The sequence below is a fragment of the Balearica regulorum genome, chromosome 2 (assembly GCF_011004875.1).
Source record: "Balearica regulorum gibbericeps isolate bBalReg1 chromosome 2, bBalReg1.pri, whole genome shotgun sequence".
NCBI lineage: Eukaryota > Metazoa > Chordata > Aves > Gruiformes > Gruidae > Balearica > Balearica regulorum.
The window spans coordinates 130,910,857-130,935,250 of record NC_046185.1 but is presented as its reverse complement, the minus strand read 5'-3'; the positions used below and the strand labels follow the sequence as shown (position 1 = coordinate 130,935,250).

The following is a 24,394-nucleotide window of genomic DNA, read 5'->3' as shown; positions in this document are numbered from 1 at the left end:
GGTGGTGTGTATGCCAGTGCTGAAGCAACAAAATATTACTGTCATTTATTAATCTTGAAATGCTTGTGTCATTTCTGATAGGATCATTAACATTTTCATCTTATACTGTGAAACTGCAGATATTTACTGAAATATGGAACTGATGCATTATGTGCTGTTAAAAATAGCTAAGGGACAGGACTTTAGGGCATTTCCTAGTCCATCTATCTTCATAAATGTTTGCAAAATATATCAGTATTCCTCTGGACTTGCTATGTTAAGTAATTATTCAAAAATTAACAAATAATTTACTAGAAATACCTGAATGTATGTCTAGACTCAAGAATATGAGATGATTATGCCTTCAGGAAGCCCAGAAGCTGCGAGCAGCTTATAATAGCTTTGGAGTTATGCACTTATTTATTTTAATCCTGGGCTTTTCTGAGGAGTGAGAGGCCAGTAGTGCAGCTTGGTCAGTTAGCCCTTGGGCTGCCCTATGGAGCTGCAGCAGCGTCGAGAGTCTTAGTGCTGCATGCTGCAGCTTGCTCTTCACTACTTTTTGTTCTCATTTCCTTCTGAAAAGCTTGTTGTGCAAGATCTTGGGAAATGGAGCTGTGAGAAAAACATCCCAAAGCTCCTTTACAGTGTCTTACGTCAACTGATTGTAGGCATTGTAAGACCTCTTACTTGTTGCCTGCAGTGTCTTGCTGTGGGGTGAACTTTGGTTTTGAAGCTGGATGGCTGTTTGTGCCTGTGAAGAGTTCTATGCTGATATAAGCAAAGATGTTCTGGAAGACAGAAAGACTTTTTTTGGCATATGTTTAGAGCTGAAAATACAACAAAAATCCAGTATAGATAGAATAATGATGTTTAAATTTGCCTTTATGTCATAGTGAAATATATTTGCATGCTGTTGTTGGCAAAGGCGGCAAATGTGCAAAATGATCCTTGTGTACTAACTTCTTGATTTAGTGGTTTTGCTAAAGCCACCAGGAAAACTTGATTTTTTTCTTTCAAATGTGTCTAATCCCTATACCAACCTTTATTTAAGCTTTGAATTAAAAAATTATGGATTCTCTTCCCTCTCTTTTCTATCCCAGGAGGATGCAAGTATTTTAAAAGAACAGCTTCGGAAAGCTGAAGATCAAATTCAGGCTAGCAAACAAGAAGCTGTCCTTATGTCAAAAGAGCTGAGCGATGCAGTAAACGTGCGAGATAAGACGATGGCAGATCTTCACAGTGCACGTCTGGAAAATGAAAAATTGAAAAAGCAGCTTGCTGATGCTTTAGCTGAACTTAAAAAGATCACGACTTTGAAAAATGAACAGGTAAATTGTCAGTATTTAGTACTGAAGTTTATCTGTATTTATAAAATCTATTAGAGCTAGCTTTGCTAAAGTTGGGGAATAAAATACGTTTCTGGATGATTAGTGCAAATCATTATCAAATTCTTTTTGAGCACTCAAGATACTATCTTAAATCAAGTGCATGTTAGCTGATTTGGAAGGCTGTTAAGAAAGAAGGTTTCTGCTACTACTTAGAGCAACTTCCCTCCACCTCCAGATTATTTTCACAGAATAATACAGTATTTATTATTTTGAATCCTCTCCCTTTCTTAATTCTTTTACATGAGCCACAGTAGCATTGAAAATTCATTCAGATAAGAGAATTTATAGAAATTTCTATGATGCTGTTCTTTCCTCATTGATGGATTCTCTCTTGATTATTATGAGTCCTTCCAATATTTGTGGTCAAAGTTAATTTGCTTTACTATTTATAAGTATAAAAATATTACTGTAATGGAAAGTGTCTTGACTTCCTTCATCTTAGATAAAACTCTAGTGAGCTAATACAAGTTTCATCATTGTGACTTAAGTGAGCTTTGTACCAGATCTTCCATGACTGCAACTGTATTGGATTAGTTCGCTACTAGGATTACTGGAATGATGTGGCAGTTTGAAAAAAATATATTGAGCTGAACAGTAATTAAAATAGTGCAGTAAATAGGAAGAGAATAGTACAACCCTCAGAAGAACTATTATATTTAAAATAACAAAGAATTACATGCTTTTTCTAAGAAGTTCAGTTGTATCCAATGTCTTTGAAATGTATCCTGAAAGAAGTAGCAGATCATCTGAATGACTCAAATTACCAGAAAGAATCCAGTTGGTAAATGTAGTTTGCTAGGTCGTGTATCAATGTTACAGCTCAACTGAACCACTTCCAGTAGAAACATATTGTGATGGAATACAGTCTGTCCATTTTTGCCACATGGCTATACTAGTTAGATAGTTAGAGCACTTTCTGGAATCAGCCAATAGAATAAGAATCCTCTTTACCTATCTCTGGTATTATACCAGTGCCAGTTTACTCCCTTGCTATTTACTGTGTCCTGCTTGGAATGAAGTTCAGCACAGATGCTGCCTCTATCTGTGCTCTGCTGCTCTGTTCCTTTCCTTTCCACTAAGAAAATAGGAACTTCTTCTGTACTTACACAGAGCATTATGCTTGCTCTAATTGAAAAAAGGCTTTTTTGGGAAATAGTTGTATTTGAACAAAAGGGAGAACAGTTTCTATTTTTTTTTTTTTAAGGAAACTTCAAACACAGTAGAGCAGGAACTACGCAGAGAAGTTGAAGATCTGAAGCTTCGTCTGCAAATGGCTGCTGACCATTACAAGGAAAAATTCAAAGAATGTCAAAAACTTCAAAAACAAGTAAACAAGTTTACAGAACAGGCAGTAAGTAGAATGGGAGGAATTGCACTTGCTTTTTTTAACTTTTCAGCAGCTATTCTGCAAAAACCAGTGCTTTTAAAAAGGATTAAAACATGCAGTAAGCAATGGCTCTTTAATTTACCATTTTGTTCCATAAAGCTAAATTACTTGTATGATTCTTTTTAGAAACTTAAGTTGCCAAAACCAAGCATAGGATTTGTAGTAACTGGTGTATGTAGAAAGCTAACAGAGTTTGGATGAATCTATAAGTATAACATTGTTCAAGGAAGAATTTTGAAACTGAAGCAGGCGAAACCTCATAATTACTACCTCTATTCAGTACCACCACCACCACCACAAAAAACCCCAAAATTCTAACCCAAAAGTGGGGGAAATGGAGAACTTGGAGGAAGATTTCAAAGTGAAATGGGGAGAAAGTTTCCACAACACAGTATATAGTTGTATGCCATATGAATTTTGTTTTCTTATCACTCTTCTAAGCTTTGTTCCATAAATAAATGAGGCGTTCGCAATGATGATGTGAGTGTTATGCCACCTAGTAAATGAACCTGTTAGTGAATTTCAAATAGATTTGAGAGCAGTGTTCTTCAGAATTTTGTGAAAATTAGTGACTGAGTTGGAGAGGAGCTCAAACGGGGAATATGACGTTGTATATGAGCAATGGCAAGATGCACAAGTGTGAATTCTTAAGAAAAACAGACTTAAGTATTTCTGCTATCCAAAGAACAAATGGGGTAGTTACCCAGCTTTGATCCACAGATTACTTTAAAAAGTTGTCTTCTCATCCAGAAGGTCAATGGTGAATGAGGTGTCATGTCAGAACGCATGTGACTTTTCCTTAAAGTTCTTCCACATCTTTGACTATGTTTTACATCTGATAACAAACACCAAATTTCACTATGTTGACACCGGAAGTCCAGCACTCATTAGTAATACAGAGTCCATCTCCTAATGGAATATTAGATTTAAGTTGATGGATTTAAGTGTAACTAATTCTCTAGAAAATGAGATTTTTCTAATAATTTGCGTAGAAATCACTGTGTTTAGGGAAAAAGAACTTTATAATGTAAGATTATAAAAATCATGGTCTGAGGCAATTTCAGTGTTAGTAGAATTAAATACGTTTGCATATTTATTATTACCTCCTATTTTAATGAGCAATTCCATCTAGTCCAGTTTTGGAGGAGATGATAGTGCAAGATATATGTTACTTTTTGCTTTGACTTTCATTTAATTAAATACCAAACCAAAATTTCTTTTCACAAAGAAAATTGCAGGGCATCAACAGAAACTGACAGATGCATCTAACAGTGAGACAGCTACTGCCGTTGTTACAGACAAAAAGTTGTCTGCATCTCCAGGTATCAACAGCTTAAATTTTGTCTATTTGTATCAGCCTGAAAGTGTTGTCTATGTGGTATAGTCCCTAATAGTACCTATATTATAACGTAGATGGACTTGTTATGTTTTAGTTAAAGCAACGACTAGAAATGTCAAAATTAATCTAAAAATCTTGTATCTTTTTTCAAGTGGTAACATTCTTAAAGAACTTCGGGTATCTTTTCAAAACAGTTCAGTTGATATTTGTTAATGTCAGTAGGACTGAACTCTTGAATTTCTGCTTGATAGTTAACACATTAGCTTGGCAAAACGAGCTCTAAACAATTAATGAAAAAAAATACTCCCCAAATTTGCAAATTGTGTACAATAGCTTGGCAATTTTACAGTCCTGTTATGACTACCCACTGTAGCATTCTACTGTAAAATCCACTAAAAAGTTCTGATTATGTGATGGCAAGGTCAAGTCTATAGATTATTCTCATGATTTATAGACAGTAGTGGTTTATTAGAAAATGTTTAGCTAGGTTATAATTTTTATGAACTATTAAGTTCTTACAAAACTAATCTTCTAAAACTTAAACATATAACGGGTTAAAACTAAGCCTGGTTTATTATTCAATTTAAATTTATAAATGCCACTAGAAGTTGACTAATTTTGTGTTACGTTATAATTCCCACATTCTTTCTGTCTATAGAGACTATAGGTTGTCATTTCTGTCTGTTTCCTTCTGTCTTAAGTAAATACAAGTGTTTCCTAAAACAAGTAAAATCCCAGCAACCTCAGTTAGAGTATGCGATGGGATGAAGTAGATTGCTGAGGCACTTCATGTTTTTATGGAAGAATAAAGTATCTAGCATGATATCATACCATATATATTCTGAGGTTTACTTTCTTGCGAGGTTTTACATCGACCTTTGTAGTATGTGTGTGTATATTTATGTTCATCTAAAGTGTGTGAGAGAACTGAACACAGACATGCCAGTATGACTGCTGATCTTGCATATCACTAGCCACATGACACTGATTGTCTCTATTTGCTTGGATAACATGGAGCACTGTTCTTGATGCACTGTGAAATTTGGCCTGTCATCTTTTATACAAACTTTATTTATGGAACAAAAAAATAAAAATCAATATTCTTGTCTTTTCTTCAATGTTCACAGTTAGCCCCATTTCATCTGATATAGTTTCGGAATTCATGGTAAAGGAGCAAGTACGTGAAATGAATAAAGAAATTGCAGAGAAAACAGAGAAGTATAAGAAATGCAAGCAAATGTTGGCAGTAAGTAAATGGCTGCTTCGGAAAGCTGAACAGAAAGTAGCTATAGGTGCTAAGTCTTAAAACTACAACGCCTACCCAGCTGAGTTGCCTTGCTCGTTTGTGTGATACACTGTGATTATGGTAGAAATCTTAACATTAGAAAACACATTTTTATTAAGTCAGCTCTCGATTACCTATAGTGTTAGAGACAAGGACGACTCAGGATAACCCACATGCAGTAAAACAAATGAACAATACTACTACTACTTCTATGCTTGAAGTTTTGAATACTCTCTCTTTTTTTTTTCCATTATATTTTATGTATAATTGCTTTTATAAATCAAATACGGCATGTTGCTATAAGCCAGCTGATGTCTGGAACAAGTATAGCAGTGTTTATCCAATATGCTGTTCAAGTGTGAGAACTCCCTTCAAATCAGACTGTCCTGGACTTTTACAGTGTTTGGATGTCCGAGTAGGTGCTGCCTACTAGCTTAGGCTCAGTCATACGTAAAGGCATTTATCATACGATCATAGAATGGTTTGGGTTGGAAGGGACCTTAAAGATCATCTAGTTCCAACCCCCCTGCTGCGGGCAGGGACACCCTCCAGTAGACCACATTGCCCAAAGCCTCATCCAACCTGGTCTTAAATGCTTCCAGGCATGGGGCCTCAACCAAAGTTGGCACCAGTAGTGCTGTAGTCACAACAGTAATGCCCTTCAAATATTAATACTTGTCAGTCCTAACTTGATTTTCATTTAGCCAGTTTAGATGTATGTATGACAATGGAGTATTGCATCAGTGATGCTGGTGAAAAGTTGAATTGTTTAAAAAATGCTTTCTAGGTGTTGTCTCTGTTCATTGTTTGCTTGCTGTTTAGGGATTAAAAAAAAACATTAATCAACATTATGAACTCAGGAACGTTCTAATTAAGTTTAGAATTAAAAATTTGGAATTTTTCTCTACTTTAATATGTTTTATTCTTGAATAGTCATAATACATTCACAAACTGCCATGAACTCAGCTTATCTTGTTTGTCTTATTTATTGCAAGGAGATTACTCTACTTTAATGTGCTCTCCAGGGTGTAACAATTGTCATGTAATTCTGCTTATTACCCTGTCTGTGGAGAGCCTGCATTAACTTCTGCTGGCTGTTTCTTCTATAGTGATGCTTAAAGAAAACTTTGCCTTTGACCTTCTGGATGAAAGATATTTAGGTTGTAATAGTTGCATAGGGAAAGGTTTTGTATTGAAGTGAGGCACTTGAAAGGATAATTATGAATTTGTATAAGGATACAAAGAAACTTGAAACTATGAAGCTAAAAAGGAGTATCAGCTTGTTGAAAACTCAGGCAAGAAAAAAAAATAGGTATTGAACATCATTTATGCAGTGTTCAGTGGTCCTGTCCTCTTCAAAGTTGAGTCAGGCTTGATTTCTTGGGGAAGCCATTTGTAAAAGCACGGAGTTACGCAGTATTGTTGTGGGGGCAGGAGGGGGAAGTCTCTTAAAATTGTGAAAATTTCATGCCATGGTATAAACTACTTTAGGACGAGAAGATGAAATGCAGTGTTTATGCTGATGAACTGGCTAAACTGGAGCTGAAGTGGAAAGAACAAGTGAAAATCAATGAAAGTATAAAATTACAGCTAGCAGCAATGGAGGATCAGTATAAAGTAAGTTACAGACTTTGTTTATGACAATGAATGGTATCATGTTCTTAACATAGCTGCTCATTTCTAATAGTTCAAGTAATGAAGAGTTTTAATGGAGAAAAGCCACTAAATGTATTTTTGCTTTAAATAGAAATTCTGGTTTGCACTTGTAGAAACAACACAGTCTTGTAATGCTTCTTTTAAAGTGAGACAGATCTGCTAAGTATATTATCAAATGGCTCTCAGTGTTTTAATATTGTGGATTTAGACTAATGTCCAAATGACGTTAATCTTGTATTACAGGAAGAAAAGGGGGTAGAGAATTCTAATTTCCTGTTGCTTACTATAATACTAACAGGACTATTGATGGGCACGTTCGTCTAAAATCCTCATATTGCATGCTGTGTTACTAGTGTAGTAACATCTAATGCATTTTATCTCAATTAACTAGAGAGATACAAGATGAGTGATATTTTGGTTTTTAAAATTATCATGAGAGAATTTAATTTGGAGTATCTCAACTATAGTCTTAGTAGAGCGATGTAACACATGCACCAGAAAGTTATGCGTAACGGTCAGCTTTAGCTTATACAAGGCCTTACTTAATCTTTGAGGTTATGTGATAGTAATACATATGCTGAAGTGGCTTTTTAGGTCAACAAGGACGAGATAAGAGCAACAGATTTCCATAAGACTAGCTTTTACGCTTGTTTGCAGTCTAACAGTGATAGTGTAGTTGACAGGATAGAATACTCTCTGTTGTCCATTTTTGCCCATTGTAATGAACAGGGATTAAACTGAACTGTGTCTATATCGGTTCTAGTAGGAACCCCCCCTTCTATTAGAAATCACAGCACTTTTTCTTTATACAGTACTGAATTACTCTACAGCTCATTTCAGCACCTAGAGGCTGTGCTGTCCTTTATTCGACACTTTTCAAAGCTTCAATTTCAACTTTATAAAATGCATGGTTCTCTTCAATTCACTTAAATTTATTAATTGGCAGTGATTGGTTGCCATGTGTAATTTGATGTAAAATAAGTTTGTTTTTAACTTCTCAACAGCAAGAGTAATAAATAATTGGTTCCAAAATTGAAAGCATTTTGACTGCAATTCAAAACTTGTTATCAATCAGGAGGGTGCAGGTGGCGGAGAAAAAGTGAGCTTGTCTTCCCAGTCAGTAGATTTCTCTCTGACCTGAACTAGGAGAGGGAATTTCAGAATGGAAAAAAAATTGATATGTAACTGTGCAGAGCATTGATCTTATATGCTAGAAAAACAAATGGAGAGGCAGTCTCCAAAGTAACCAGAATCCAAAGAAAATAGCCCTTTGTAGAGAAAGATTATTTAAATAATAATTTTGAAGCAAGGAGGAAGCCTGGAAGAATCAGTTGCATGCTAGTCCCAGAGCACCCAACAGAGATGCAAGGATGTCTGTGAAACAAATTTAGTATTTTTGAGGTAGGAGGAGATTTTGGTTCTCTCAGTTCTGTGGTGGGACATAAGAACTATAGAGAAGTGAATGAAATAAATCACTGAAATCTTGCCACCGGCTTCCATTAGAAATAATGAGATGAGGCTTGCAATCCTGGGCAGTGGTGTCTCTCCTGCCGTTAGCATTACTGACTCTGCTCCAGGTTTTTAACCTAGGATTTTATCATTCCAGAACTGTTCTCTGACAACTGGCGAGAAAAGGCTGCTAATGTACTCCTGTTATCCAGTAGATAAACTTTGGGAGAATTGTTGGTTTTGATTTGTAGTAGTACTAGATGTTGCGTGTAACTATAGTTGACAAAATAATTTCCATCTGAAAGATGAACTTAATCACCGAACTTTATGGTTTCACAATATAACACACAGGGAAAGTTTCTATTCACTAATATAGAAACCTTAAACTCCTTTTCATATAGGTTCAGCTGGCAGAAAAAGAGAGACGAATAAAGGAACTGGCATCACAGTTGGAACTCTTTACCAGTGAGAAGGTATTGTCAGGATTCCTGTTAAATTTTCTAAATTAACACTTGTGAAGCTCTTTGGTTGGAGGAATTGCAGTGAGGGTTTGTTCCTTTTCTGTATTTGGATGTTTTGCCAAAATGAATTAGTATTTTAAACTACAAATTCTATTAATAGTACTAACACAGTTTTTTTAAAAAATGTACACTGTAGTATACCAACTTGACAAAACTGACTCAGCCTTTGAAAATATTGTCATTTATTGTTCTGTAATAGTGTTCCAGAATATTTTCTGCATATAATCTAACAAAAATGTTATGGTGTCAAAAAATATTTTGTTCCTATCTAGAATGATATTCCATCCAGGATCCAAAATAATTATTTTGGTTTGCAGATAGTGTAAATTAATAATCTGAAATGGCAGCTAGCTGTACAGTTCACAGAACATTGGAATTCCTACTAGATTTTGTCCTATATTCCTTTCTCATCTCAGCAGCATTGCTGTTTTTCTACAAGTTTTCAGTGGCCTTCCAGCCTCCTTCCTTTTTTTACTCCCTTTTACTCTTTCCTTTACTCCTCTGTATCTCTTAGTGAAAGAGGTTCGGCCCCTGATACCAGCTCTGTGTGTGTGTGCTGCTTGGCCAGAGAGAAAAGGTTATTACTGAGCTCATGCTGCGGCCTTTCTGTCCTCTAAGGGAGCATCAGTTAGCAAAACTTGCAGGAATTTAATTTCTTTGAGACAGACTCTCTCACTGATACTTTCAGGAGTTACTGGCTGATAGCAGCACAATTAGTAAACCTCATTCCCTTTGGAATCCTGGCATAAGACATGAATGGTACATACATACTTAGCCTGACAGTTTATTTTTTCCATGTTGTGCTATAACTAGAGATGTAGATATTTCAACAGTATAATCTCCAATTTTTTCATGATGTGTGCGTACAGCCAAATCCTTTTGACATCTGCGGTTCTCTTACTGACTGCTTGTAATAATAAGAGCAGCTTGACATGTGACAGTAGTGACTTCAGTAAACTACAACTGAAAAATATCTTTATCAGAAAAGAAAGATACACAAACCATACTCTGATTTTTTAAAAATATATGATAGAAAATGGACCGCTACTTTCAAGCGTTCACTGTCTAATCAAATTCATTACCCTTACTGTTAAACCAGAGATTCTGAAATATTAATGCTAATGTTCTAATGTTGGAAGTACCTCTAAGGTATTATATGGCAATTAATCAAAGCTAGGCTTTACTGAAAAACGAAATAATAAAATGTCTTTATTACATTCAGATAGTATTGCATGATATTGTGGAAAAGTTATAGGATGGCTGCGATTACTTAAAAAATCTCGTGTGAATGGATATTTAGTAAACCCAGGAATTTGTGTACTGATAAATTGAAATTAAACTAATTTCAGATTAAGCTAGTTAAATGTTTAGTAAAATTCTAGATTCTCAAGTAGTTGGTATTTAAATTAGCTTTTTTTTTTTAACCAAACATTTAAAATTTTTAATAGATTTCTCTCATATTTTTCTAATTCAAAATAAAGCAAAATAAAAATTGAGTTTTGATGAATCTAGTTTAGCTGGAGGGAGTAATTTTAAACACCACACATAAGAAGGAGAACAATTGTAATAATAATGTATGGAGCTTATAAAAGCTTGGAACCTTATCTACCAAATTTATAGATATTTACATTACAAAGAAGAATCAAAGTGCCTTGCTAGACTGGAACCATGATTTAAAAGGTTAAGCACAGTATAGTAAACAGTTTTTCAATTTATACTCCATTATCGGTGTTTGTTGATAAATGCCACCAACCATAGCATGCTAAAAATGTTCATTTGGTGTCTCTTCAAACCTATAAAATTACTTGGTTTCTGTTTTATTTACATACTTATATAGCCTTTGATTTATTTTTTTTTATTTTTTAAGCAGTTTCTACCCTAGCCTTCCACCTTCTGGCTAAGGCTATTTTACAGCACCTTTTTACAGTCACTTTGATCTACATTCTGTTTTAATTTTATGCTAAAATTAAAGTATTCATGCCACTACCTCTCATTCTAAACTGCTTCCATATTGCAGAAGAAATTGATTTTAAAAAGGAAAATCTTAGTTTCACTGATAATTAATTGTTCCTGCTTTGTATTGAGTAAAGATTAATTATTTGGATTTTACGTGTTCACTAAAACTTTAAGATGTAATCCTAACCATTTAACCCTAACCATTTCAATCATATGCAATTTAGTCTATAAATCTAAAGTACTGCTAGCATAGCTTTGTATCATATCTACAGGAGGGTGTTAGACAGAAATTGTGTTGTCCTGTATTAGAAAGTTTTTCTAAAAGAAAATAAACACTACTGTTTTGCAGCCAGTGCTCCAAAAAAGATTCTGTAAGCTGCCTTACCATTTGTAGAAACTACTCTTTTCTTGTTTGAAAATGACTTTATGATGTTGCTGTTGGAGTCCAAACCCTTTATGTCTGAAACCTGATAGTACGTATATAGCAATAAATGTATAATCTCCATCTTTTTTTGTTTGAGTGGCATTTTGTTTTCAGAGTAGTTACTGCTACTTGATTTTGCATTTTTGTATTCTAGTGTTTCGGCTGAAGTTTACCTGTTTTTAAGAAAAACTCCTTGAGTTGTTCCTTTTAATAACTGAGACATTTAGCTTCTCATGTAGTTAAATCACTAATTGAAGTCTTGGTTTTAGGTTTGAATTCAAAGTATTCTGGAGCAAACACACACTTCCATCTTCGAGGTTTTTGTTAATATTACATTAGCAAATATTAAACATGAACCCAGAGAGTTCAGAAGAAAATGCTAATCAGAAAAAAATTATTGGAAAGCATATCTGTCTTAACACTCTCTTTTTTAAATTATTATTGTCACTTTACATCTCAGAGGTTTTTTGCTTGGTTCTGAATTGTAAACGGCATATTGCTTTGGATATTCTTGGCATACATGCTGTCTTTCCCTTAACCCATTTTATTAAGTGGAAGGATGAGAAAGACTTTTCTTTGGATGAATTACAGTTGATGCGCTGACCACACTTCAGTCACTTTAATTACTGTCTTATAGATATTGGCTTGGAGTTTTAACAGTTTCTAAGTTATAAAAACCCTTTAGTAGTTTATAATTACTACTGTCTCTATGGATTATATGCAAGAATGTAGAATTTTAAGTATATTAATTTTTTTGAGTTCTGTTTTGAGCTTTTCTTAGAGAATTCATTGCCTTTGATACAAATATTTAAACAATAGAATTAAATACAGCAGGTCATTTAAGCCTTTCAATAAATTCAACTATTTTTTATTTTGGATGAAAACACTGAATTTTGGAAGTAAACATGTATATATAAAGTAGGTGAGGATTTAAGAAGGGGGAAGAAGGATGAACTAGAACTTTGCTCATGAAGTTCATAGAAGGCAAATTATTTTTCACAGGAAGTGTAATAACTTTGGAATCCCTATATGAAAATACAACTTCTCATGGATTTAAAATCCACTCATTTGTAATTGGACGGTAGTATAAGTGCAGTTTTGTTCCGTATGATGTTTGTAGTATAAGTATTGTTTGAAATAAGTAACCTAGTCTGGATTACCTTTGTGAAAAGTATAACTAATTTCTATTTGTTAATATAAATAGAAAATACCAACCTTGAGTAATAGTTTTTCTTTCTAGAATAAATTGTCTGAATGCTATTAAAAAAATTGAGAATTAATCAATAGGCCTACCTAGTTAGTGCTGAGTTTACATATATATTCAGGGGCCTTTGCATGATTGCTAGGGGCGTGACCACCATACCTAGGTTATAGTCTAGAATGAAGACGATTTGCTGTACCAATCTGACCCGTTTTTAAATTTTTGTTATCCCAGTGTTTACCTAAGTCCTGCTGATGTAAAAAGTATCTGCAATGTGGTCTCCTCCAGCTGCCCATCAAGTTAAAAATCTTGCCCAGAATTTCAATAGAATTGTCACACCTGCTGCGGCCCATTCTAGCCTAGATGGGAGAAACCTTTTCTCACTTGCTTTCATTCAGAAAGCATTGTAGGGTACACAGCATTTTCCTAGCTCATCATTTTGACTCTCAGCCTGTGCTGCATTTATCAGAAGTTACTTGTTCCGCTTTCAGCATCCTTTCCAGATCTTTCCTGACCTACCATTCTCTGTCTTCTTTCCTTCCCTATGTTCAAATATCATGAGTAGATCTGTGAGACCATGCTTCATCATTGTTCTGTTACATTTTCAAATGTGCATACTTGTGTGCTTTTTTCCATGCTATTTTGTTTTGTTTTGGAGAGAGATTTCCACTGAGTAACAGTATTTTCTTCAGGGTGCTCCTGCAAACTAGCTTTTCCCTCATGCCCACGAAGAAGCTGACAACTTCATGCTATTGATGTAGAAATCACTTCTTAATATGTTGACCTGTCTTATTACTTCATTGTTCTCTTTTCCCCCCCCTCTGCCTTTGATTTACATTTAGATTGTAATTTTTTTTATACTGTGTGTCTTTTTTGAATGTAAAACCAAAAAGGTACCAACTGGATTAAGTCTGCTTTACAGTGCAACTCAGAAGTGTTCTCATATCTTCAGTCATTGCAAGCCACAAACCACTTCTCAACTTCGTAGATAATACTGTATGTTAATTGAAAAACCCCAAACATTCCTTTTTCTTTTTTTCTGTTCACAAAAGGACAAATATGCAAAAATTTCAGCTGTGTTAGCAGTGAGTAGGACAAGGGAGTTTTTGGCTATACTTGGTATAATGGTAATAGAAATATTTTGACATAATAACAACAACTAAAAAATCCCCTAATAATTACAAGTGGAACATGATCACCAAGCAGAATCACAAACCAGGATAAAATTGTTCCAACTGGTCTAACATATTTCATCGTGTATTTAAAAATCGATTTTTAAAGGAACTGAGAACAAGGAAAAGGAACAGATCTTTGCCTCTGTAGGTATAGTTTTAGGTGAATATATTTGGTAGGATCTCTACATTTGGCCAAAGTAATTCTCTTCCAGTTTTAAACACAGCTACATCTACACACCTGCAAATAAATGTACAGAGCTTAATGTGCCTATGTGACTGTGCGTGCAAGTAAGGGTAACTCTAAGGAAGTTACATTGTAGAAAACACATGAAACTGCTTCTGAATTCTCTTTGCTGGTTTCTTTCCCCATGTATGTGTGCATGCATATGAAGGACAGTGAACAAAAGTTTGTTCTAACGTTCTTAATTTCCTACTGAAAGTGGAATGTTAAGCTACACTTCATGTAGGTCAACATTCTGCTGCTGTTAGATACCAGAAAGGATCCAGTGTGATATACTTAATAGTTCTTCAAATATCTGTCACTCAGGAATTCATAGTGAATTATGTTGAGTATGTACATAGATGTACTTCACCTACTAAAATGGTACATTCTTTAATGGTATGGTATGAAAAAAGGATTATTTTTAATTGTAACTTTTAAAAACTTTTCTCACTGTACATTATCGTTAGTTGTTACTGTTAATCCACCAATTTTTACCTATTGAACTGATTTTTCCTCATTGTAAAGGATGCAGATATTTCTTGAAAAAAGTGGCAGTTCTGTTTATGTAATTTGAATTAACTGATGACAAAATGAGAAAAAAAAAAATCTTTAAAATATCTTCTTTGTATTTTTTTTTTTCTTCATTGACTATTTCTGGTATGTATGGTATATTTGGCATGACAGCAAGATGAAGAGACAGTGGGAGGATTAGCAGATGTATTTTTAAAAACAAATAGTCCATAAAAATATCAAACTTTGCTAGGACTCCATGGATTAATTACATTTTAAACTTTGCATTATTTAGGAACTTGGCAGGACACCAGGTAATCAAGCTGGAAGGATGATGGAAGGGCAGGTTTCACAACAGATACTACACTTTCGCAACCCGTATTCAGAGGAAAACGGACCAGTGCCTGCAGTGCCGAATAGACTACCGGTATTGCAATATGGAAACCCTTATGCAATTCAGGAAAGAAGAGGTAAGTAAATGCCACCCCCCCACACCCCCCAATATAATTTATTTCTCTGTTTCAAAAGTAGTGGCTTATTTAGTGCAGGTTAAGTACCAGCAATCTTTATACTGGTGTACAGAGCCTTTATTGATTGATGCGAATCATTAATGTGCCTTTATTTTACTGATGAGAATCAATTAGGTAAACAAAGCTTTAAAGAGACACCTTTTGAAAAAGGTGATTTGTCTTCTATTGTTTTATACTATCTAAACCAAAAATGTAAGTGTTGATTTTTAATGTAAGGTAGCGCATCTGTAATCTCAAAATACAAACTCTGCTGAACAAAGGTGCTGTAATTCATTTTTCTTCAGATGGAGCAGATGGCGCTTTTAATCCTGATGAGATCCAAAGACCACCTGTTAGAACTTCCTTTTGGGACCTAGAAGATGATGTAGTGTGTAGTCAGCCTTCACGCAATCTTAGTCGACCTGATGGTTTAGAAGATCCCGAGGATAGCAATGCAAGTTACCTTTTTTATTACTTTTTTTCTTCTAATGAGTAATCAAGAGTTGCACATAGGTTTTCAGTATCTGATAAGCCTGATTCATTGTTATATAAATGCAGCATTGATTTTTCTTTTCCATGAACAATGTTTTAGGTGAATTTTGCTTGCTTTGAAGGAGAAAACTCTGCACATCAATTGATGATAATACACTTGTTCCCCCAGTTTCTTGAGTTACTGACAGCTTCTTTGGGTATTAGGACAGTAGCTTCCTAATCTTTTTAAATACTAAAGTAGAAAAATCCAAGTATTCTCAACTCATTCTGATTTTTCTCTGCTGTGTGAATGAGGGCTCAGAATGTCGCCACATCTTACTCATTTTCTAATTTGTATGTAGGAACTAAATTGTAACAGAAAAAATACAAATTTGAAGGATACAGATACCAGCATTTTCAGTTAAATGCTGAATGAAAATGTTTATATTATTAGATATTTTATTCTAATGTATAAATCTTTTGTTTTGTCTTTTGCAAATCTACGTTTATTAATTTCCATTTGGAATTTTTTTTTGGCTGTTAGGCGTATTTGGAAGAGCGGATTGACTGTTACCTAAAGCTGATTAGACTGAAAGTTGCAGATTCTCACCGATTATTTTATTTTTTTTTTTTTAAGGGCTTTGCATGTTTTAAGGGGAAACTGGTTAGCTTTTCTTTTTAGTACAGTTAACTTGCATGCTGTGGTATAAAAAATGGTTTTAGTAAATTGGCTTCTGTAACAAACTGGACTGTATGTCTTCATCTGAACAGGAACAGACTTATTACTCTTTCTTATTCTAAGTACTCTTGCACCTTCAAAAATATTAAACAAGAAATACCTTTCTGCAAAGTATTGTGCTCTTTGCAAGTACAGTGGTATCATGACCTGTTTCTCATTTAGTATAGTTTGCCACATTTAATTGCTATTAACCTTTGCAGAAACTGATCAGTGTTCAGACAGGCATGATTTTAGCCCTGGTGCTCAGCACCTATAATGGCGAAAAATGTATTTCTCCCTCCTACCTTTTGCCCCCAGTGTCCATTACTGTGAATAATTAGAGAAACTGTCAGAACTTTTGCAGCCTGTTCAAGATCTAGAATGTGAGCTTAATGCTGTTGCCCACCTTTACTTCACTTTTTGCATACTTAATCTGATCATTCTTGACGTAGATATTACATGTGACAAGCTCTTCTCTTCTTTAGTCATCTGCTTCCATTTAATTAGCAGGGTGTTCTTTCTGATCTATGTGCTTTGCCCTCTTGCAAACCCAAGAGAAACAGTGCTAGAGTCTTGTGCTCATTTGCTGACACAGCTTGGATTTTTGTAATGAGATGGAATATAAGAGACTTAAATAAAGTTCAACTTGAGAAAAGGTGCCTTTAAATCAAATAACTTATCTTTTTTTTTTTTTTTTACACATTCAAATGAGAATCAGTTGCTTGCTCCTTCAAAAAATAAACTGTGTGTGGAGTGTACAAATTTATATGGAAATGAGTAGTTGCAAGAATCTTTCTAGAAAGACTTAGTAGTATGCCAAAGATAAAACAGTTCTAATGCAGTATTTAAAGAAATAAAATGTCCATACATGTAGGCAATTCATTATCAAGGAGAGCCTGTCGTTTGTGCAGAAGAAACAGCAAATATAAAATGATAAATATGAAGAGGTTGCCATTTGTTCTACTGTTTTTTAAAATAAGCTATTTAAGATGTAATTCTGTGCATTTTTAAACCAGTAAGATGTAAAGCCTTTTGTTAGAGGAGGATTCCCTCCCGGAAGACCCAGGATTGGTAGTCTTGCTGCTTTGTTTAAAGTATTACCGTCTGTTGTCTTCCTCTCCACTTTCCTATTACTACACGTTATATTAGTTTAAGAACTTGAAGGTGCTGCAGCCACTTCCACCACTTCATGGATGTTTGGTGGTGGTTTACCTATAATGTAGGCGTGATCATCATCATGTATCTAAGATGACACATCTTTGAGACCCTGGGCCAATATTATGATACGCAGGAGAAGGAGGTAGATGTTGTATACACACAGCTTTAAACAGACTTTTCAGATATGACTAAAATAGGCTTTTCTCAGTCTGTAAGGTGAGAGTAGGGAAGTGTGTGCATGCATGTGTGAGAAAGGCTTTGTGACTTGGTTCTACAGAATGAAAGCCAGAAATGGGACCTCCTTTCCTTTAGGACATTCACCTAGCCTAAGGAATAGGTCAGCAAACTATGAGGGGGTCTAGGAAGTCAAACTTACGTGTGGTAGTTTCTGTTTACATTCCTGTGCATGCGGTAGAGGTGTTCGATACTGACTTCCTACAGATTTTTTTTACAGTCTCTTGGGAGAAGAGACACCCCTTAATCAATTCTTGTTCTAACAGCCAGCCGCCAGCTGGCAAATCAGCCTGAGTATGGCTGCAAACTGGTCACTAATCGAACTAAACAGGAAGAGAACATGAGATTATGTAGGAGGAGAAGTGTTAGGGAGAATGCAAGACAAATCCAGAGAAAATCAGAACTCCTTAGTTCTCTTTTTTGTAGTAAAACTTGATTCTTTTACTTGAACTGGAATTGTCCTCTTTAGTGAATTATCTTGGACCTGTCTGAACTGAGGCAAACCTTCTGTACAGGAATCCCATGTGTCTCCTTGTTTTTGAAAAGTCTTTGTATGGTGTTTTTGTTTGTTTTGTTTGTTTTTTAATGCAAGCTTTTTCTTCATCAGTCTTGTAACAGACTTGTTTGAGGTGCGTTTGAGGTTTACTTTTGCTTAAAGGAATCTTGCATTCGTGGGTAATGATCCATTTATATGCTTTCTGTCTTTTGCTGAAAAAGATTTAACTCATGGTCCCTTGTCTGTAATATATGAAGAAATAAAATACGTTTCTATTCTGTGTCCTTAGAATTGTAAATTGCTTACTATTATGGATCAAGCATAGTTTCCTACATTAACAGATAAGTGCTTCTCCATTTCCCTTCCTGATAAAGAACTATCAGCCTGTAGAGCTGACGTGGCTGTCATCATGTGTACTTTTAAGCAATACACCTCTTAATAATCTCAGTGAGACAGCTTTGGTTGATCCCTCTACCTATCCCAAGGAGGAAAGAATGAGTCTTTTGATTATATTAACAGATTAGAGGTATGGCACAAGATAGTTACTATCCTTTTGGCTGGCGATGGGGAAGAAGGGTGCCAGTGTGGTCTCTGTTCACCTGCTGCTGGTTTCTCATTCCACTGTCAGAAGTTCTGTACGCTCCTTATGAGCACCTTTGGCCTAGTGAGGCGGGATTTTTGCATAGCCGTACAGTACTGGATGGGTACTAGGGTACGTACCATTCCCATTCATGGAAGGAAAGACATCTCAGGTACCCTATGCTCACTTCAAGAGGATTATTTTCATGCTAAAGTTGTGCATGAATTATTTTCATGGGGATGCTTCTGTTCTTGCAACTAATGATTTGATCTTCAGTTCTGTGGAGCACAGCTGCTATCTTTGTATTCCTCTACAAAGTACTTTTGTCTTTCCTACTGGTAAGTTACAAAATTCTCAAGCTCATGATTGAGATGATCCTTCTGCTGCAGCATTTGCTCCTAATGTGACCTGAACTTAGTTTCCACATTCCTAAGGAGAATGCTGTTTGCTCTTACCTGAGTGTAGTAGGCTTCCCTTTCTACTTTGCAGTGAAGACATTTTTGTTACTGACCATTATCTTGAGTAGCAGTATAAGATCAGGTGACGGTGACACTCCTGCTATGCTGAAACTTATGCTGCCTTTACTGTCTTCAGTTACTCTGAGTTATAGGTCAAGTAAGGATACATCTCCAAATGCATCAGAATTTTTCTTTAATGTTCCTATTGTGTTCCAATTTTGTTTCTCCCAAAACTTTGTTCCTTGGGAACAGGCACTTCCATGTATTTGGCTGACATGAAAAACATCCGTTTTGTATAACTCGAAGATTTTGTGGAATTCTTCATAGCTTTGGCTTTTGGAACTTTGGCCAATTAAACTGTGATTTCTGAGAGGGCTAAGCTGGTCTGTGTTAATCATGCCAGGTGAGCACGCACACGGTGATTTTGTGTAGAATAGTTGACTTGCCACCAATTCTTGCCATCTTCTACTCAGCACTACTCATGCTCCCATAATTGACCAAAATGTAATCATTTGGAGCAAATAATTTCTAGAAGCAGGTATGTATGGGAGAGATCCATAAACAAAACATATTTATGTTTTTAATAGTAAAGTGTGAGTTTTAGAAATGTAGTCCTGATTATAGTTGGCAATAAGCCCAGAGTAACTATCCTGAGACTCTTAAACAATGTTGTTAGTCACAGTAAATTTGTGGGGGGTGGGAGGGTGTAACTTTTGGCAACTGACAGCCGGGTCAGGCTATTTTTTTGAGATGAATCCAAAATGGTCTTTCTTCTAGGAAGAAAAACCCCTAACACCACCACACTTCATTAGCCTGATCTTACCCTGGCAGCCAATTACTGTCCTTTCTGTAGGATCGACATAAAAGGAGCAGTTGGTATCTGGGTACCTCTTGGAGGACCAGACTGCTTGCAGAGAGGTAGAGACACCTAAAAGAGTTTGTTTGATTTCACTCACACAGCAGAGCTGAGTCACCAACAGAAAATGTATGTATTCGTCTTTCCAGATTACTCGCACTATACGTTAGTGGTGTGGTTGGTCATTTATTGTTTAAAGCTTGAGATGGGTATTGCTTTCCCCATTGTTGCATGGTAAAATGAGCTGTAGAAATTGGAGACAGGGATTGTTCAAGTCTGTGGTTTTTGTACAGTGTTGCACGGCTTTGTTTCTAATTTCTGTTTGGCAGTCTTGGAACTGATTACAACCGTAATCATGAAAGCAGTACTTGAGGAAAAAATTGGCTAGTTTTGGTAAAACTAGGTGAGTTGTGCTTATCTCTGACAGTTAAGGTCCAGTTTTCCCTTCTTCCTCCTCTAGTGGCAAACCCTCTCTTTTTTTACCATGCTTTATTGTGTGTTATTATTGTTAATCTTTGATTCATATAATCTGTGGAACTCACTGTGGCAATTTGAGAGTCAGAGTTACAGACCAGTGCTGATAGTTAAGTCATGATGTTAAAGGCATCCTTCATAATTCATTAACCGAATTATCCAAAATTCTGAATTCAGAAGGCCTGTTATTTCTTACGCTTACTAACCATGGTTCCAGCCTGTCAGTACCTGATATCAGACTCTTTTCGTAAGGACCTGAGGCCTCATATCGACTGTATTACATCATTGTGGGGTACTGTAGAGGTCTTGGACTAAGAGCAAGCAGCCATATCCCCGGTCTTCAGTCTGGAGTGCAAGGAAGCTGGCTCTACACAAAGGGCAGATTAAACTGTCTCTCTCTCAAAATATGGAGTATGGGCTTCTGTCCAAATAACTTGGGCGACTTGACCCTGGGGTCTTGAGAGTGAGCTGGTGCCTAAGCTTAAAATATCAGCACGGGCCGAGCCATTGAGGCCCGGCCTCCTGGCAATTATTGTCAAACTCCTTCTGCAAAGCCGCTTGAACTGGCCTTCTCCCTATGAGTCTTCAGGGGATGGTTTGTTTTACCATGGGAAAGTGACCGGTTTTTAAATGACAGGTTGAAAAGCGTATGTAATATCACTCTTATAAGAATAAAGAATGTATTATTGGTTATATTAGCTGTCAGAAACTGGGCACTAAGGGATTGTGAACCAAGATGGGTAAGAGCTGTCCTCCCTTCATATAGTTCTCTGTTTTACACGGTACACTGCAGGAGTTTTGTACATCTGCAATGACAGGAATAGACAGCTGTCGGGTCCAATACGATGGGACATTTTCTGTGTTTTCCAGAAGTTCCAAGTTACCCCAGGGCAGTGCATGAGACTAGTTAGTGGTGATTGTATACTGTTTAGTGTAACTTGTAATTAGAATAGCTGTGAAATACTCTCAGGCTAAAAAACGTTCTCATTTTTACTGTTTGACCAGTCTTTGATTATACAGTAATCTCTGCAATGTGCACATTGAGGTATGCTCAATATAGGTTTGCATTCTTCTTGTTTGGGTTAAACATAACAAAAGGTTAAGAACGGATCTTTCTTTTTGAACTTGGCCAAGAGCAAAAGTACACTGGAGAGACAGACTTTTCATATCTTAACAGTGTAATATCAGTACATACTTAGTATTGCCATTCATATATGGTGCACGGGTCAGAAGCTACAGTAAGGAACACACAGTGTGATTTTTAAAATTAATTGAACTGGATCATGAGAAGGCTTTATCCTTAGGACATAGCAAACAATGTTACTTTGACATGAGCAAAGCCTTTTTTTTTTTTTTTTTTAAAAACTGTTAACAACTTGTACTTGCCTTTTGTTGAAACCAGTGCGTACAACGCAGCGATGCAGGAGAGTGCATGTGTGCCCATGTTGGGGAAAGCTTTGTACCTTTTTTTTCAAATCAGTTTTTCAAAAAGGAACGAGGAGGAACATTATGTTTGTACATGGCAGGGTATCAGGCTGCTAGAAGGTGAAAGAAAGAACAAGAGATGTAAACAATTTTATCTTACCAAATGACTAACAGTATCCCAAATGTGGTGGTGTTTTTTTTTTTTTTTTTTTAAAAAAAGGGAGGAGGGGAGGAATACTGAACAAACAAATAACTAGAGTAAATAATGTGAAAAGCCCATCCAAAGCAAACTAAAAACCCCACCCAACCTATTAACCTATTAAAGCTTTATGTAAGGTGGACAGGCAGCGCTGATATTTTTTTAAAATGGCAAGCCTTTATATAAATCAGTTTGCATTTTGTTGAGTCTAATTAAAATCTTGGGTTTCCCACGGACTGTGGTGGTAGAGCAGAAATACGCCTGTGGGTAAGCTGATGCTAAAGCAGTCTCCTTCTGCTGACATAGCTAATAGAAATAGACGGAGGGCATTGGTAAGATCACTTCTGCTTGAATAACGTGTTTCATGAACATATTTCAGTTGTCACTCAGTAGGTTCTAATCTTCGTGTAATGTGTGCATGAAGGCTGAGAGGTTTCCTTTTCTGATAGGGAAACTAAAATTTCTGTGGTATTCAACATCTGTCTGGAAGATGGATTACTTCAGGGGTGATTAGTTCTGTGTTCTGTTACAGTTGGGCATCCAGCTCAGTGGTTTCTTTCAGGTCCAGGAAAGACCCATTCTAGAACTGGGGGTTTGCTGAATGCAGTCATAATTTTCAATGGGAAGAGACACCCATCTGTATCATGTCAGCCACATAATGTAGGTTAATGCCCCTATATGTCAAGCTAATATTTAGCATTAGTAAATCCTGACTCCTTACTCAACTAACACTAATAACCCTTAATATAATGGATGACCTATGTGTTTTTCATCAGGCCTGCTAATCTGTCCCAAACAAAACTTAGTTAAGGAAGTTGAGGCACCTCATCCACTTCGTCACTTGTAACCAAGTATTAATCAGTGCTGTGAAAAAATGCCCAGTGCTGGAGAAGTAACTGAGTGACAAACAGTAAATTGTAAGAAAGCCTTTTCTGAAGGATTTAAATGTTAATTAGGCCTGTGTTTGTAGTGGAACTGTTTTTTGAAGGAAGATGCACAATCACTTTTTCAGGTAAGTCCTGCTCTGCTTAGAGTCTGGTATTGAGCAAATTTGCTGCGTTTTTGGCACTATATAAGCTGTAGTGTTGTAGCACAAGAGTACTTGAAATAGTTTTTCTTCTTTAATATATACATCCTACCTCTTTCATGACAAAAGGAACAAATAATATTTTAAAACCCATATGCCCTTTTTACTGCAGGTGCAAAGCAAGCAAGTTAGACAGCAAAACATGTCTGCTGCTAGCACCTGTCACAGCAAGCCCCACTAGCTGCTTAATGGAAACGTTAAGTGGTTGAAACTAAACAGCTGTTGTCAGGAGAAGAAAAATATTGAGGGAATCTTCCCATCCTGCCCTGTTTCCATTAACTCTTCATGAGGACAAAGTATGTTAGCCTAAAAATGAAATAGGCATGGATATACGTATAGTTATCTGTATAAAGGGTATGGCACGTAGGCTGTTGTAGATGGTCCCTTGCACATCCATTTTTGAAGATCAGCTAAATAATTCATAATTCTTGCATGTACGGTGTCTTTGAGATGAGAAGGAAAATGATTTAGGTGTTGGGGTTTCAAAAATCTTGCTGAATTTACCTGTATTCCCACCTTGAAATGAGTAGATTTTGTGCTGCACTAATTGCAGAACAGAACCAAGATGCTATATAATGAATAGTTGGATAGTGCATAAAGAACGGGGTTACAAACCCAGTTCTGATTTTCTTCCTCTTCCTTCAATTTATTTTCCTTTTGTGTGGTTTTCTTCCCCTAGTTGTGTTTGCTTATATCACTGTGCTTATTTAAATCTTAATTTGTAATAATGTCATCATGGATTGAAAAAAAAAAAACCAAAAATCCCCAAACCTGCAAAGCCTAAGTGCTCTGACCCCTTGCTTGTCAGAAGAGAGCTCTCAGAATCCACTCACTGTAGGAATTCTTCATTTTTCTGCTCGAGAATTTCCCGGTGCAGGCGGGTTTTTCTTCTTTGTGAGGAGCAGCGTATTCCCCAGGGGACCTGCCTTCCTAACCTGACAGAAGCTCTGAGGCAAAACCTGCTTGTCCATCAGCAGAGGGATCCTCATCAGTGCCTGCTGCAGCTATTTATGTGCTGTTAATGTCGGGGAAGGGAGAGCCCGGCTGACAGAGCCGAGGAGAGGAAGCAGGCCCAACAGGGCAATTTAGCTGATGTGCCTGACGGCAGTGGGACATGCTTGGCTGGTGAGAGCAGCCTGGGCAGATCACTCAAAACTGACCGTCGGGAGGCAGATGCTGGGAATTGAAATCAATGTCTCTTTTTCCCATGTTGAAATTTAGATTGACAGATTTAAA

The 24,394-nt window shown here is 36.3% G+C and overlaps 1 protein-coding gene across 4 annotated transcripts in view; it reads left to right on the top strand.

The window, feature by feature from the left end:
• TAX1BP1 (Tax1 binding protein 1) overlaps positions 1–24,394 on the top strand; it is a 63,521-nt gene that overhangs the window by 36,785 nt on the left and 2,342 nt on the right. For 2 of the 4 annotated variants that reach the window (XM_075745928.1, XM_075745927.1), the window contains 8 exons: positions 1,080–1,307; positions 2,572–2,718; positions 3,983–4,076; positions 5,221–5,339; positions 6,870–6,995; positions 8,885–8,956; positions 14,789–14,963; positions 15,308–15,456. In XM_075745928.1, coding sequence (XP_075602043.1) covers positions 1,080–1,307; positions 2,572–2,718; positions 3,983–4,076; positions 5,221–5,339; positions 6,870–6,995; positions 8,885–8,956; positions 14,789–14,963; positions 15,308–15,456 — 1,110 coding nt within the window. The remainder of the gene's footprint in view (positions 1–1,079; positions 1,308–2,571; positions 2,719–3,982; positions 4,077–5,220; positions 5,340–6,869; positions 6,996–8,884; positions 8,957–14,788; positions 14,964–15,307; positions 15,457–24,394) is intronic. The other 2 variants (XM_075745930.1, XM_075745929.1) reach the window with 1 other exon arrangement.